We start from the raw sequence: 17,557 nt of genomic DNA on the forward strand, positions 1-17,557 counted from the left end.
CCACATTTCATCAGTGTGCTTTGAATTGCTGTTAAATTCCTATTCTGTTGTGAATGTTCAATGGACCTCAGTTAATGTTGCCATGTACAATGAATGTTTGATGATTTCTTATTCCTATTTATTCCTTGAACAAGTATTTTATGGGTAGATGTTATGTGCCTAGAAAATAATCTGAGAATGGTAACAATTACTGAAATTAGACTTGATTTTAAACTCTTCATTCTCAGAATTACCTCTCACTTAATTCTTTTTTTTTTTTAAACCCTTGTACTTCGGTGTATTGTCTCATAGGTGGAAGAGTGGTAAGGGTGGGCAGTGGGGGTCAAGTGACTTGCCCAGGGTCACACAGCTGGGAAGTGGCTGAGGTTAGATTTGAACCTAGGACCTTTCGTCTCTAGGCCTGGCTCTCAATCCACTGAGCTACCCAGCTGCCCCCCCCTCTCACTTAATTCTTAAAGATTCATTGGCAAAGTTCTTTCTTCCCTATGTGAAGAGTTATAAGTTCTTACCATTGATCCATTTTAAAAGTCTTTTTTCATTTCCCATATCTCTTGACTTTATTTAATAATCTTTGTTGCTTATATTCAGGTGAGAGAAAGGAAGTACATTGGTCATTAATTTATGTCATTGGTCACCTTTTTTTTTTTGTTTTATACATACTCATTTTTTGCCACATTTTTAGTGTTTTTTTATCTTCTTTAGACTATCTTGATCATTTGATCAGTAGTCATTTATCAAGTACCTACTATGCCATGCATTGTGCCAAGCATCAGTTTCACAAATACAAAAGTGAGGTGGTTTCTTTTATATATAATACATATTACATATATGTATATATTTTTTATTCAAACATTTTATTTTCCCAATTGTATGTAATAACAATTATCAACATAGGTTTCTGAAATTATAAGATCCAAATTGTTCCCCTTTGTCCCTCCCCTCTCTCTGAGATGATATGCAATTTGATCTGGGTTATACACATATTATTGTGCAAACTTTCCCATTTTGGTCATTGTTTTAAGAGAATACTCATATAGAACCAAAACCCCAAAATAAAACCATAAATAGACTAACATGAAAGGTAGTCTGCTTTGATCTTCATTCTAATGCCATGCAGTTCTAACTCCAACAGTTTTTTCTTTGGAGGTGGATAGCATTCTTTGCCATAAGTTGTTCAGATTTGGCCTAGATCAGTGTTGGCGAACCCAAACTGCACCTTCAAGCTGCTGTGAGCCCCCGCGTTACCCCAAACAGCGGAAGGAGGAAGTGCTCGCACTGGGCTTCTGAGCAGAGGGATGGGGCATATGGAGAAGGGGAGGAAAGTAGCCCCCTCCATGCTGCCCGACACCCATGCCACATCTTCACCAATATGGGGCTAGATCATTGTATTGCAGAGAGAGGCCAGACTTTCACAGTTGATCATTATACAATATTGGTGTTACTATGTCCAATTTTCGGTGAGGTGATTTCTGCCGTTAAGGAGCTTACATTCTTCTAAGGGGATACAGTAGGTTTATAGATGAGTAAACAAGATATACACCAAAGAAAGATTTATACATTATTGGTAAAAAGAAGGAGGAAACTTGGGAATCAGGAGAGGCCTTATGAAGATAGCACATGAGCTGAGCCTTGAAAGGAGAGAGAGGTTGCAGGCAGGGCTGGGGAGTTCATTTTAGATACGGGGAATGGAGGTGAGAGATGGAACATTGTGCAGTTGAATAGATTAGAGAAAGGTGAAACTTGACACCAATTAGGATGCATTTGCAATAATCCAGGAGAGATCCAATGAGGGCCTGACCTGGGCAGTGACTGTGTAAATAGAAAATAAAAGATCCAATGGGAGAAATTTCACGAAGGTAAAGATGGCAAGACTTGGAGATAAATTAGATGTGTTGGGGGGAGAGGAGGAAAGTGAGGGGTTGGGGATGACTTCAAGATTGTGAACCTGTGTGTTTGGAAGAATGGCAGTGAGTTCAACAGAAATAGAGAAATCAGGATATGAGTGGGCTTATGGTAATGACTTCAGTTTGGATGTGTCGATTTTCAGTTACCTGTCAATACTGAAGAGAGATGTGCAGCGCTAGATAGAGATGAGGGACTAGAGCTGAAGAGAGAGCTGGGGGCAGAACTTAATTGTAATTTTAAAACTATAGGACTGAATAATAGACACTTAAGAGTCTTCCACATAGGGATGATAATTGAGCCAATGGAAACTGATGAGAGCACTGCCAGAGTGAGAGAAAGAAAAGAAGAGGGCCCAGAATGGATCCTCCCAAACAGGAGACAAGATGTGTGTCCAGAGTGCAAAGGAGAATGGAGAACCTCCCAGCAAAGTCACAAGAGCCTAGGGGCAAGTGTCAGACACTGCAAAGAGATCAAAATTGAGGAGGACTAGATCATTGCGGGCAGCAAGGTGGCTCAGGGGATAGAGTCAGGCCTGAAGATGGGAGACCCTGGGTTCAAATCTGACCTCTGATACTTCTTAGCTGTGTGACGCTGGGGCAAGTCACTTAACCACTTTTGCCTAGCCCTTAACAATTCTTCTGCCTTAGAACCAGTGCATTCTAAGGAGAGAGAGAGAGAGAGAGAGAGAGAGAGAGAGAGAGATTGGGAGAGGGAGAGATTGATGGCATGGAGAAAGGAGTTACTGTTCAGTGGTAGGGTAACCATATTGCATGAGTTTGAGAAGCGAGTGGAAGTCCATTAACAACAGGAGCGTGGCTATAGAAGGGATAGGAGAGATGCCAGACTGTAACGTTAGGGGATGGTGTGATCAAGGAAGGTTTTTGTTTCGTTAACTATGATGAGAATATTTGTAGAATATTAGCAGAAAAAAGAGCCCACTATCTGATATAAGAGAGTTTGAAAATGAGGTGGAAACTCACAGAGAGAGATAGGAGTGGATGAGACCAGAAACAGTAGTAGAGGGCATAAGGATCAAATCAGATAATGCTGTAGTTTTTAGGACTAAAAATCATTATTGAGAAGGATAACTTCATGGGGATCAAGGCATGTCATTAGAATTAGTCTAAAAAATTTAGTGATTGGAAAAAAAATCTTCTTAGATTTGAAGAATTATGTGATTTTGGAGAATGGGAAGTAACTTAACACGTAGTATTTAACTTTCCTTTTTAGAATCAATATTGGGTATTGGTTCCAAGGCAGAAGAGTGGTAAGGGCTAGGCAATGGGGGTTAAGTGACTGGCCCAGAGTCACACAGGTAGGAAGCGTCTGAGGCTAGATTTGAACCCAGGACCTCCCGTCTCTAGGCCTGGCTCTCAATACACTGAGTATCAATATACAGGGCCCCTGTAATTTACCTTTCTTAATCTTTTTCATCTCTATAAAATCTTGAGAATGATCTATACCAATGATGGGCATGGGGCCAAAGGAAAGGAAATGCTCATCATCAGTCTGTTTCTAAGGCAACTCTTTCGAAGTTTCATTATATTGTATCCTCATTGTATTAATCAGATTAGGAATAATGTCATGTGGCCTGATAGAACATTTCGGGGGGCTGCATCTGGCCCATGGGCCATAGTTTGCCCATCACTTGATCTATACATACATCAAGGAGGCCCTTAACGAAACTATTAGAAAGGACTAGACAGACTTTCAGAGATGATTTTCTAAAACTGATTATATCTTTACAGTTGCACAATTGCCTGGAATCTATAGAGAATGAATACAAAGGCCTGCAGCATTCATTGTTTTATTATCCCTCCAAACAGTATTTGAATCAGTAAAGCAAAATGTAGATTTAGAAATATCAAGGAATGTCTCGTGTATGCTATGAACATACAATGTGATCCTTTCCAACACACTCTCCCCCTACTCCCAGTTTTTGTTAAAGAAAGTGTAAAAAGAGGAGATAAATAGGGAAAAGGAAGAGATTTGTAATGCCTTTGGGAAACTTTGTCACTTTGAAGCATCTGAAGCTGCTTGCTAATAACAAATGAGACAGCACAACTTGTGAATGCCAGTATTCTGGTGATAGAAGATCCCAAATTACGGACAGCAGTTCCCAGAAAATCCAAATTGATGACCCACAGAGACAGCCTTGCTTGGCACTTACTCTGCACACTTTACAAGTATCCGTGTGTATAGAAACCCCAGCTTCTGACATTTATCTGTTAAATCAGGTCCGATGTCAGAAAGCATTTAGCAAAGGAAACATGGTGAGATGGGTTTTGGCAGAGCTATGTAGTTGACCCATTTCTGTTTTTATGCATTTCCTGTCAGAGGGTAGTGGGTCTGGAAGAAGAGGTCTGGCACAATAAAAGCATATGATGTTAGGTATAAAGCACTCGGTAACAAATGAAAACAGCTGCTACATTTCAACTCATAAATGGTCACCTATAGTGAGAAAATGAGACTAGCCATAGGCAAGGCTTCATCCTCTGCTCTGGGATGGAGTTTAGAAACCTTTAGCCATAGATGGAGGAAGAACTACCTCCTGTCCAAACCAATTTAACAAATGTGTTTTAAGAACTTGCTACATCAAATTCCCTGTGTTTGGCATGGGTCTTTCTCTTTAAGGATAACCTTACTGAGGGTATAAGTTTTTAGTTTAGTAGGTACCAGATAATTTAAATTTAAATTTAAATTCATTAAACTGAGAAGAGTAACTCCTCCTTTCCTGATAATTAAGCACCAAAGTTTATTGGGAAATGGTGATGGCTATTGCTTTTTATACTCAAAGAAGTCCAAAATGACATCACTGAGTGATGTTACATAATATCACAAAATCACAAATTAGAATGAAGTGAGGCAGGGTTTGCAGAGTGTTTGACCTCAGTCTCTCTTCTAGAGTCATTGAAGTCCTGTGTTAAGACAAAAGTCAGGACAACTGGTGATGGGGAAATAAGTAAGGTGGGAAGGGCATGGTGCCATTCATACTAGGACCCTCGCCTCAGCAGCAACTCTTTGATTTGCCATCACTGCACCTAGAAGGATGGGTCTGTAGCTTCAGAGTGTGTCTACGACAGGGTTAGACTTACTGTCATGTCATATGGACTTACTCCATATGTGTGGAGGCACTATAAACTCTGCCTGTTACTATTAAACTATTTGAGAAAACAAACATAAGCTTTTCTTTATTGCTGAAGAAAGGTAGGGAGATGTTGGTTGCAGTCTCTGGAGGCATGACTTATTTCTGCTTTTTCTTTTTGTCTTTACGATCTGTGAAAACACCAAAATAACCCTCTATTACCATCAACTTGCCCGGGTCCATGTAGTCAACCTACTAGCATTTAGGTCCCAGCTCTAGTACTTTTTTCTTTCTCCCATCCCTTACCCCTAGAGCAGTGATGGCGAACCTTTTAGAGCCTGGGTGCCCAAACTGCAACCCTCACGCTGCATGTGAGTCCCCTGCCTTACCCAAGACAGGGGAAGGAAGAAGAGCTCCCATTGGGCTTCTGAGCAGAGGGATGGGTAATGAGAGAAATGTCTTCAGGTGCAGTGGAGAGAGGAAAGGGAGCATCCCCCTCTGGTAATGTGTGCCATAGGCTCACCAACACTGCCCTAGAGGGTCAGAGATTGCGTTTAGAAATTCTTGCAAAGAGAAAAATATCTTAACTGAGTACCAGACCCCAAGACCAGAGTCTTCAGATCCAAGTTGTAGTCGTGTGCTCTCCACAGAAAGCATCTTCCAAGTGTGCATCACACTGCCCTCCATCTTGGAGTAAAGCAAAGGAACTGGTGCCAAGGTACTAGAGGCCTGGGTATTAGAGATTTGCCTGACCTTCTACTCCACTATCATTTTGAAATTGCTCTCTGCTCAGTCTTTTATCATTCCATTTACACTGCTCAGCGTGGCAAAATCAAGTGCTATCCCAGTCTTCCATCCATCCTACCTTTTTAGACTCATCATTCTCTTTGATGCCCTCTGTGTTCCAGGGACACTGGCTTACCAGCCATTTCCACCAAGTAGGCAATCCATCTCCATGATTTTACCCAAATTTCTCCCTCTCCCTGGGAAGGATTTCACTCTTATTTCTATCTCTTAATAATCTTTAGAGGTCTTTAAGACTTAGTTCAGGTACCATCACCTCAGAAAGTCTTACTGGAATCCTTCCTGTCATTAGGATCTATGTTATTCAATTAGCATCATTTAATTATCTTGTATTTACTTTTCCATATTTGTATTATTCCCCTGGTTCTACCAATATCACTCCCCCTGAGAATGTAAATTTCTTGAGAACAAGACATTTTATTTCTGTCTTGTTAATCCTGGATTTTTGCATAGTACCCTGCAACTGCACATTTTTTTCCTGACCTGTGATTTCACAGCATAAGATCTTTCCCAATGAGGAAAATCCCTAAACTAGGGCAGAGCAGCAACAATTATACAGTTTGTAGTCTTGGAGTGTTGCCTGGAGTCACCAAGGGAGTCACACTCAAGTGGCAGAAAGAATATGCCTCAGTTGGGTCTTGAACCCAGCGTTTCCTGATTTTGAGGCCATCTTTCCAACCCACCATGCCATGCTAATTATACAATGACTTTACACATAGCAGATGCTTGATAAATGTTTGTAAAATTGAACTGAAAGGGATATATAAAACTCAATTGATAAGTTATAGGAGGCTTTTTTAAAAGGCTTTTTTCTTTCTAAATAAGGCAGATATATATTAGATATGCCCCTTTCCATTTGGATACCTATACTAATAGGATTCTTGACCACTCTTTTATTTGGCTTCTCTTACAATTCATTGATTTGAATAAGATAGTTAGCAATTATATCTTGGGGACTAGATGGTCACTGTTTAAGGCAGAGCGAGCAAGCATTTGTTTCCCATTATAAAATGTGTCTTTTGACTGTCATATATGTGATAGGTTTTCTGTCAGCATTTGATGAAGATTCACCCCTTAGAAGCATTCCCACTAAGAATCATCATTTGCTTTCCAATACAGTTGGAGAGAGGTATGGAGATCTTGTAGTTCATAAGCTAAAAATAAAGTAGGAAGTTAGCCTTAACAATAGAGAGAATTGCTTCTCATTCATCCTGACTAACCTAGGGAAATTTGTCCTTTGGGGCTATCTAAAGCCCAATTAATTTAGGGATCCAAAATCTTCTGAAGCCATAGATTTAACACTTGATTGATTAGACCTAAGTTCTCCACAATATTTCTGACTTACATGTATTAATTTGTTTTTGATATTGGCATCAGTAATGGATCATATTGGATGGTATAAGTGATATGCTTAAGCTCAGGTCCAATTACATCACTCAGCGCAGCACCAAATACAAACCCCACCTCCATTTGGGTTTTTATTGCCTTTTCAACCTGTCCCCAACTCACTTCCGAGGTTTATTGTTATTCACTACTCCCTTTCACACACTCTCCAGTCTGGCCAACATCCATTGGCCTACAAAGCTTCCCATGCTTGTAGTTCTTACCTGGAATTCTGTCACTTCACCTGGGCCTTCTAAAATAACTAATTTTCTTCAAAACCCAGGTCAAAAAGTCCTACAGGAAGACTTTACTGATCTTGTAGTCGATAGTCTTTCTTTCCATTCCTCCAAAATGTGCTTTTGGTTATTTTTATATATTTTATATGTGCTTCTGTATACCTGTCTTCTCTTCTGGGATGGAAGCCTTTTAAGAGATGGGACTATTTGCCATTGTTTTTTATCTCCCAGCCTAGAGTCTTCTAGAGAGTAAATACTTAGAAAATATGGTTTGATAATGGGTGCAGGATGTAAAGTGTGAACTTAGAACAAAATGGATTGTAATGGCACATAATACAAAAAATAACAGTATAAAATAAAAATTTTCAAATAGGAATATTCTAGGGCATGCCTTTGTATGTAGTTTATGTAACATCTAGGTAATTAATGAATGTGTGATTTTTATCATAATAATAACCACACTACACTTTCTAAGTGGATTTACTACTGATTGAATAGATAAAATACTCCTACCCCCAAACTGGGTAAATGTTATAAAGAATCATTCAGAAAAGAAGTCTTTTTCCTTCTATATAGAAAATGTACTAACCTGTCCCTTTGATTGCTATATGAACTCATCCTTTGGGCACAGGTTTAATAAAATGGATAAATGTTTGAAAAGGAAAGAGCACACATGAGCTTGAAAATAGCTGCTCGCCAGCTGGCCCTGATTTTGATAATATAAGGTCACATAAGAATTTATCAGTAAAGGAGCAGCTGGGTAGCTCAGTGGATTGAGAGCCAGGCCTAGAGACGGAAGGTCCTGGATTCAAACCTGGCCTCAGACACTTCCCAGCTGTGTGACCCTGGGCAAGTCACTTGACTCCCATTGCCCACCCTTACCACTCTTCCACCTAGGAGCCAATACACAGAAGTTAAGGGTTAAAAAAAAAAAAGAATTTATCAGTAAAGGATGTGGTGAGAAAGGAATTTTTCTTTACATACTTCTTGTACTCAAGTGGACCACACAAATCCTGTTCTATGTTAATGGAGGGAATAAGAGAACCAGGCAGTCAGGAAGTCTTACATGGGACACACTATCATAGATACTTATGGAAAGTTGATCTACTTTCCCAATCCCTCTTATCAAAAGGGTAACTCGATCTGCCATGAACTTTTCCTAATAAGTTTTACTTTGCCCATATAAAACTGTTAATTATGATTAATGAATTTCAGGAAGAGTTTGATAAGACAGTTCATATAGAGCAAGAGTTCTTAATTTGGGGGGTCTGTGCACTGATAGGTAAATAGACAGATGGCTGTGTTGGAATATAATTGGTTTCCTGTTTTATGCATTTAAAAGCTTGACTGAGAAGAGGTTCATAGATTTATAGATTTTACCAACAGACTTGCCAAAGGAGTTGATGCAACAAAATATGTTAAGAGCCACTGCTCTGAGAGACAGTGAGATGGCTCAGTTGATAGAAAGTCAGGCCTGGAAATGGGATGTTCTGGATTCAAATTTGGTTTCACATGCTTCCTAGCTGTATGTTCCTAAGCAAGTAACAACCCCAAATGCCTAGTCCTTACCACTCTTCTGCCTTGAAACCAATACTTGTCTCAATTCTAAGACAAACGGTAAGGATTTAAAAAAAGAAAAAGAACCCCTGCTCTGGAGGACAGTATCCCAAATAATAAGGGGACTCAAAACCATGTCTATGAGATTGGTTGAAGGAAGTGGTATATTTAGCCTTGAAGTAAAAGACAATTGTGGAAGAGAGAGTATATTGATTGCTTCCTTCAAGTATTGGGATGGTTTCTGGTGGACAAGTCTTCTCGTTCTCATATGATTCATGTTATAAAATGTAAAACAAAAGAAACTGACCACCTCACATTTCCAAGCAGTGACTAAATGAATGTTGTTTGGAGTGTGGTAGAATTGGGAACCGTTCTCAACTCTTAAGATTTCATGATTCTGTGAATTAGGATATTTATAATCAAGTATCTCTGTTAAGCTAAAACCTTGTTTAAGGGACTTGGCTAAGAAAATTATAGATGAAGTTTTTATTTTAAAAAAAGCAAAAGTTAAGTCTCAAGGCTCTTGATAACTGTGACCTAAATTCTCTCTCGCATTGTTTTTTGTTTGTTTGATTTGATTTGGTTTTGGACATAGGACAGAGGGTGTATAGTGAGTTAATAAAAGCTTTCCCCAGGGCATTTTCATTACTTAAGAAAGGCTTAAAGTTCTATTATGATTTCTACCCATAGAAAACACTTATTTAGAAGAATCAAATACTGTTAAAGTGCAACTTGTGCTTATTAAACAAAATGTTGTAGATAATCTGTCCTTGTACTCAGTGTTTTAATATTGGTGAAAAGTTTTTCAGAATGTAGCAAGTTGGGGAAAACTGATAGTAAGTTGTATTTTTTCAGAAAGGGAGGAAACAGAATAAAGAAAATTTCATTTTCTTTCATATTTTAAGCTAAGTGTTCATTTTCTCATAATCAAATGGTGAATACTTTTTTTAGATACCTGACATAAAAATCCCTCTAATTACTAGCCCTTGTGCTAGGGAGTGCTGCATTTCTGAAGAGACAACCATTGAGAGAAGAAAGTGTATGATCCTTACACTTTATGATAGTGTATGGTTAAGTAGGAGGTTTCAACTAGAAAGTTTAACAGAAGAAGAAAGGGATGTACCCTTAGGATCTCCTAATCCTCTTTTGATTTGAGATTACTTCTTTCCATAAAAAAAGAGTGATTAGTGGTAATATCCTTGATTTCTTCCTTCCTAAAGCATTGTCAGCCATAAAGAAAGAATCAATCCAGACTAGTTGCCTTTGCTATTTCTTGAATCCTTCAAGTCCTTACCCTGTTTATGTGACTTGGCAGCTTATGCTTTGGTTGGCTGCCTGGGAGATATAATGGAAGAAGCACCCTGTGCCTTATAGACATATCACTTGCTCTTTCTGCAGCTTAGTTTCTTCATCCATGAAATTGTACAGTTTCTATACTGTCTCTTAAGACCAATGATTCTATTTGTGATTATAAATTTCTTCATTCATTAATCTTCATTAATATTTTTAAGTGTTTTGAGATCCTTAAGTGAAAAAAATGCATATCTGTTGTTATGAGACAAAATGTCACATCCTTGAAGCCCAATTTTGATTTTTTTTTTAAAAGAGAGAGGGAACTTCTTGGTTTTATTAGTCTTTGAAATGTTTTGCAGTTATCTCAAAAACAGATTTGCTGCAAGACATTTATAAAAGGACATCAGTTTTGTTTGCTTATTCATTTATTTTCCTAGTAAAGTCCTGTGTTTCTTAATACTATTCATCTTAAAAGGGAAGTCTTGCAAGCAGTGTTTTATTTTATCTCTGAACATCCATTTTGGCCTTTTGGCTCATTCCTTTTGGCTTTGAAGTGTTACGGATTGATTTCTACTTTTAAGAATGTTCAGCCTTAAATTGCTATGAGGAACCTAGCAGAATTCCATGCTTTGATCCACTACTTGTTGGTGATTTGATAAATTGGACATATATGTATGTGTACATGTTTATGCCTATATCTTTATGTAGATAAATGCCAATTGCCTTCATGCCAGATCTGTCACATCACAGATATTTCCATAATGTGAGGAACTATAATTCCTTGTAAAATCAATCCAGTGAGGAGGCTAAGTTATGAATGGATTATACATTTTTCAAGCATCAAAAATATAATCTTAAGACAAAGGGGAATTTAGAAATGATTGCATTCATTCAATTGTTTTGTTCCTTTTTTCTTTTAAGAGCATATTAGTTTTGAAATCTTTTCTTGAATTAAAAACCTAAATTTGAAAGTAGTCACAATAATTTTATGGCATTTGTTTATTTGTAAAAAGTTTTCAGTATATTAACAGCTTCTTTCTAATGCTCTTGCATGTTACTAGTTTACTAATTCTGATGAATTTAATGCCATAATTGCTACAGTTAGTATACTGTTATGCAGTTATTATCTCAACTAAAGCATAAAGACATTTAGATGAACAGAATATATATTAAAGGATTAATATCCTCTATCAGTTTATTTCACTCAGTTCCTTAAGGCCCCATGATCTGGTGCATGTGACTCCCATTTGAGTTCCCAGGAGTTTTGTACCTATAACTAAAAGTAGAATTTGACCCTAAGCCATTTCAAAGTGCCAGTAGTTATATTTGTAGGAAAACTTTTAAATTTCAATAATGTTGACCTAATACAACATTTCCTCTTGCACTTTAATTGGGACCATAAAAAATTCAAAAAGGTAGTGCCAAAAAAAAAAACTCATTTAATAAATATAAACTCTTAAGAAATGCTATCTTTTTATTGAAGTTACAGAAACCTTTTCAAACATTGTTACACACCATTTTCAGATAACAGTAGTGAAAAGCTGAGCCCACGACCAGGGACAGGTGAGCCAGTTTTAAGTTTACACTACAGCACTGAAGGAACAACCACAAGCACCATAAAACTGGACTTCACAGATGAGTGGTAAGTTTAGCCTTTTTAAAAAAAATGTTTTGTCGTTCTGAAGAATTGTGTATAAAATTGACTTTCAAAATTGTTTTTGCTTTGTTTTCCCATTACTAATGAGTAATAACCTTATTTTCTGGCATTATCTGGGAAATAGTTATAGTAAGTAAATTTTCCACATATCTGCAACTTTCTGTTTACATGCCAGAAAATATTCATTATAACTATTTTTGATGGAAATATTTTACAATTAACCTATTCTTGATGAGTCATTTACCATTTAGAAACCAATAGTGATGCTCCTTAGCCTTCCAAGTGTGCCCTCAGCATGGTGGCATTCAAGGTCTTTCATAATATTGGCCTCCAACCCTTTTTTCTTCTCCCTTTTTACTAGCCCTTAGTTTCTGTCTTAGGATCCATACTAAAGTATTGGTTCCAAGGCAGAAGAGCTGTAAGAGCTAGATGATTGGGGTTAAGTGACTCACCCAGTGTCACACAGCTAAGAAGTATCTGAGGCCAGATTTTAACCCAGGACCTCCCATCCCTGGGGTTGGCTCTCTTATCTACAGAGCCACCTAGCTGCTTCTACCCAACCCTTTTTCAGCATTATTTCTAAATATTCGTACCACACCAAAATCACCTAGTTCATTGCTCCTTAAACATATCCTGTGGTTTCCTCTTAGTGTACCTTTGCTCACATTGTCCTCTCAACCTGGAATTCTTTCCTGGCCCAAATATGTGCTTGTCAAAGTCATACTCTACCCAGCTACAATGCCACCTCCTTTATGAAGCCTTCTGGTATTCTTACAATCAGATGTTATTTTTCTTCCTCTTTCCCATTGTCTTTCTCCCCTCTGCCCTTATGGTACTTATAATAGCTTGTCTTGTGGTGTATTGTTGTTTGTTTTGACCCTTCTACCTGACAAGAAATTCCTTGAAGGCAGGAACTGCATCTTATATTTATATACTTCCTAGTGCTTACCACAATGCCTTTCAAATAGTAAGTGCTGAACACATCTATTTAATTGTATTTCTTTAAGTATTCTGAGCATCGATAATTATATTGTGATGTGTAATATAATATAGTTAATATGCTCAAGAGGCTCAGTTGTGTCAAGGTTTTCTTAACCCCAATGTTAAGTGATTTCAAACTTAGGTGATTTTTGAGTTCTTGTGTCAACTTCTCTGACTTCTTTCTTCATTCACTCTCTCTTCCTACTGCTGGTCAGAATGCTTACCTCAATGGTACACATGTCCTTAGCTCAGCAACTTCTAATTTATTATGGAATGAGATGTTAGATAATAAAGCTTGTTATTCCAAAAGCAAACAGAATGGCTTATGGTACTCTTCTGAGTAATAAGCATAAGACTTTAGTATGTAAACTTTATGAGCTCTATTTTAACTACCTAGAGATTTATTTTTCTTTATTTTCTAACTTTATCATGTGTTCTAAATAGTTATGGTTGCTTGGTAAAGGAAAGCCATAACTGTAGTTGGCATCCAGCAACAAACCATTTTTTCATAATTTCTATGCAGTCTTTATTTATTTATTTTAAATCTTTGCCTTCTGTCTTAGAATCAGTACTAAAATATTGCTTCCAATGTAGAAAAGTGGTAAGGGCTAAGTGATTGGGGATAAGTGACTTGTCCAGGATCACACAGCTAAGAAGTGTCTGAGGTCAGTACTGAACCTCTCATCTCCAGACATGGTTCACTAGCCACCTAGCTGCCCCTTTTTTTTCCAGTATCTTAATTTAGCAGGAAAACTAATTAGGCGATTTCAGACAGAATTCCTCAATACTTTATTGACCTCTGCCAATGTCCTATTCCATTATGGCAGGGAAGTTTCTCTCAAAGTCTGTGCCAAGGGAGCACAATCTCAGACAAATCTCACCAAGTGGGAAAGTCTTCAAATACTAGCTCAGTGCTAGCTTGGCTGCTAGCCGTGTTTTGTCCAAGAACAAGCCTTGCTAGATTCAGAGAAGCTTATCACCAGATTGGCCACAGGTTGATGAACTTTTCAACTATAACAATTCTCAAAGACCATCAGTTAAAAGATAGAAGAATGGAAATACCTTCACAACAAAAGTCTTGAATCCTTTAAATTTTTTTTTTAAAACCCTTACCTTCCGTCTTGGAGTCAATACTGTGTATTGGCTCCAAGGCAGAAGAGTGGTAAGGGTAGGCAATGGGATGAATTGCCCAGGGTCACACAGCTGGGAAGTGTCTGAGGCTGGATTTGAACCTAGGACCTCCTGTCTCTAGGCCTGGCTCTCAATCCACTGAGCTACCCAGCTGCCCCCAATCCTTTAAATTTTAACATATTTAATGAAAGAATAATTCTGGTATTTTAACTTAAAAGAAGGAAAGAAGCTCCTAGATGTCATTAAAGAATTAGCAGTGATACTATAAAAGCATATGTTGCTACAAATTCTCTGCTTTAATATTTTTAGAATACTGTCTAATAATATGAAGATTGAACATATCTAGAGACTCTATACTTCTCTTACCTTGGAATTTTCTTTCTCGGTTTTTGAGGTAATGACTTGGATAAAAGCAGGCAGGTTTTACTCAGAGTACATCACTACACCACTTAGTCTATTCAGATTTTTTAGCATCAGAAAATGTTATTTCATTTGGTTATTGGCCTCTTAATGTATTTTTTAAAGAGGTACTGTATATGCATGTACTTGCATAAACCCCTATAATAAAATATGTTAAATCTTCTAGTAGTTAATAAGATTTTTAGAAATAGCGTTTTAAGGTTCTCAAACTGTTTTTAAACATATTTAAACCATCTTGACTGTCCTGACCCTTGGTCTTTAATTGAAATTACAACTCACAGCATTTTTTTCTAGTTTCTTTTCTGTGCTTTCTGCCATTATTTTTATGTTGGTATCCGTTAATCACAAGGATTGATTTCTTATAAAAGAATCATTTAATTTCTGGATCATATGATCAAGATAAGAGACTAGACATTTTCTCTGAACCTCATAAATTTCAAAATTCTCCAAAATGGAAATTATGTGTAATAGAGGACCAATAGAAACAATAACTGGTTGAAAAAAATTATAATGATGAAATGACATACTGAAATTTTTGTGGTACAACTAAAGGAATCCTCAAGAAAAAAAATCATATTCCTACAAATAGATATTGTCAGCGTAGAAAAAAGGATTTAATAAACTGAAAATGCATTTTAAAAATTGGAAAGCCAACCTAAAATAAGCACTAAAGAGAAGATGCTAAAAATTAAACAAGAAAGAAACTGGAAATTTTTTTAAAACTCTAGAATGAGAAAACTAAAAGTTGTTTTTATTAAAAGAATAATAAGATTGCTTAACCTTTAGCCAGATTAAAAGGCAGAAAATAAAATCAAAATAGCAAATGAACAAGGTGAAATCACAACAAAATCAGACACAAAATAATTATCAGAACAGCCAAAGGAAAAAGCCTGGCCCTCATGGATTCATGAGAAAATTCTGTTAAACTTTTAAAGAACAATACGTTATATCTATACAACTTATTCGAAAAAGAAAAAGAAAAAAAAATTCTACCAGATTCATTTTATGAGATAATATATAATCCTAAAACCTATACCAGGAAAGAGTAAACACAGGGAATGATAGACCAATATCACTAGTGAATATCAACTAAAACATTTTAAAATAAAATACTGCCAGACTATAGAAATTCATCACTACTAAGATTGATTTATACCAGGAATAAGTACAAGGATAGTTCAATGTCAGAAAAATTATCAAGATAATCATATTAAAAACAAAAACATTCAAAACTACACAATTATTTCCATTGATGCAGAAAATTTTGTCTTTGATAATACAATATTTATTTATGTTGAAAACTAACAAATGTAAGACTTTGAGGGACTCTTTTTGATATTATAAAAAGTATTTCTAACACCAAGAGCAAGCACCTTGTGATAAGGGTATATAGTAGAACCTTCTCAAGCAATCATATGAGTAAAACAAATATACTCTTTCTAGAACTCTTTGAGTTTACATAGGTATTTTGATTGCTTTGGACAACTGATTGTCAGATATTTTATGCATTTTGTAGTTATTGGGAATAAGATCCCCCTTATTATTACTGCTTCCATAAAATAATAACAATTCATTTGGAAAAAATAAAAGTATCTAATATTCAAAGGAAATGATAAAAAGACATTGGTACTATGGGGAAATAACACTTCTAGACCTCAAGCTATGTTATTAAGCAGTAGTCATCAGTGACTACTATTTAATTTTGATTAAAAATGGAGCGTAGATCAATGGAACATGCCAGATAAGGAAGAATCAGAAACAATGGAACTTAATAACCCAGTGGTTCAATAAACTAGAAAAATTGAAGTAACTTAGGAAAAAACTCCTTATTTTCTTAAAAATTGTTGATAAGGGGAGCCACTGGGTGGCTCAGTGGATTGAGAGCCAGGCCTAGAGACAGGAGGTCCTGGGTTCAAATCTGGCCTCAGATACTTCCCAAATGTGTGAACCTGGGCAAGTCACTTAACCCCCATTGCCTAGCCCTTACCATGCTTCTTCCTTAGAACCAATACACAGTACTGATTCTAAGATGAAAGATAAGGATTTTTTTTAAAAATTGTTGGTGAAACTGGAAAGCCATCCGACAGAAATTAGAATTAGATCAACACCTTACACCATCTTCTACAATATATTCTAAATGGACATGTGACCTTAATATTAAAAATCATGCCACAAAAAATTAGAAGAGAAGCAAATCATCTATTTCCTAAGCTATAGATCAGAGATGTGTTCTTGAGCAAACAAGGGATAATCACAATTACAAAAGATAAAAAGTAATGATGTGTGAAACTAAAAATCTTATGGACAAACAAAATCAATGTACCTAGGATAAAAGAAATAGTCCAATGGGGAAAATAAGTATGTGTATCAGATTTCTCTGATAAAGGTTAGGGATCCAAAATGTGTAAACAATTAACATACATATATGTGTAAAACACTAGTAGCAATTCCAGAATCAAGACATGACTTCATGATATTGAGGACAAATAACAACAGCAATTCCCCATTAGAGCAGTGGTCAAAGTAAGAACTAATAGTTCTCAAAAGAAGAATGGCAAATTCTTAGTAACTGTGTAAAAGAATGTTCCAAATCACTAAAAATAAGAGAAATGCAAATAAAAAATAAGTTTCCCTTATCTCAAGATTTTCTTAGAAGTCACTTAAATTTCTATCTTTCATTCTGGATATAGCTTCCCTTTCTTCAGAAATCATCCAGGTTTACACCAGTCACTAATTTTTGTATTTGCTAACAGTTTTTACTTTGTCAAAACATTTTATTTTTTAGCGTGTTACGCCCTAAAGAAATATTGGTAGTAGAAATATAGAATTAATAGTTTTCTTAAAAGTTTCTTTTCCTTTTCAATACTAAATATCAGTTACAAGACAGAAGGACAAGTGCTAGGCAATTGGAGTTAAGTGACTTGCCCCAGCGTCACTGAGGTTACAGATTTGAATCCAGGACCTCCTGTCCACCTAGTTGCCCCACTTTTCCCTTTGTATGTAAAGTCATTACTACTCCTCTAAATTACCAGATTATCATATTTTCTCTCTCTCTCTCTCCCTCTCCCTCTCTCTCTCTCTCTCTCTCTCTCTCTCTCTCTCTCT

The 17,557-nt window shown here is 36.6% G+C and overlaps 1 protein-coding gene across 9 annotated transcripts in view; it reads left to right on the forward strand.

Moving 5' to 3' along the window:
• Positions 1-17,557, forward strand: part of DCAF6 (DDB1 and CUL4 associated factor 6) — a 158,033-nt gene that overhangs the window by 95,632 nt on the left and 44,844 nt on the right. For all 9 annotated transcript variants that reach the window (XM_044673605.1, XM_044673608.1, XM_044673606.1 and 6 more), the window contains one exon: positions 11,788-11,905. In XM_044673605.1, coding sequence (XP_044529540.1) covers positions 11,788-11,905 — 118 coding nt within the window. The remainder of the gene's footprint in view (positions 1-11,787; positions 11,906-17,557) is intronic.

This window comes from Gracilinanus agilis, chromosome 4 (assembly GCF_016433145.1).
Source record: "Gracilinanus agilis isolate LMUSP501 chromosome 4, AgileGrace, whole genome shotgun sequence".
NCBI lineage: Eukaryota > Metazoa > Chordata > Mammalia > Didelphimorphia > Didelphidae > Gracilinanus > Gracilinanus agilis.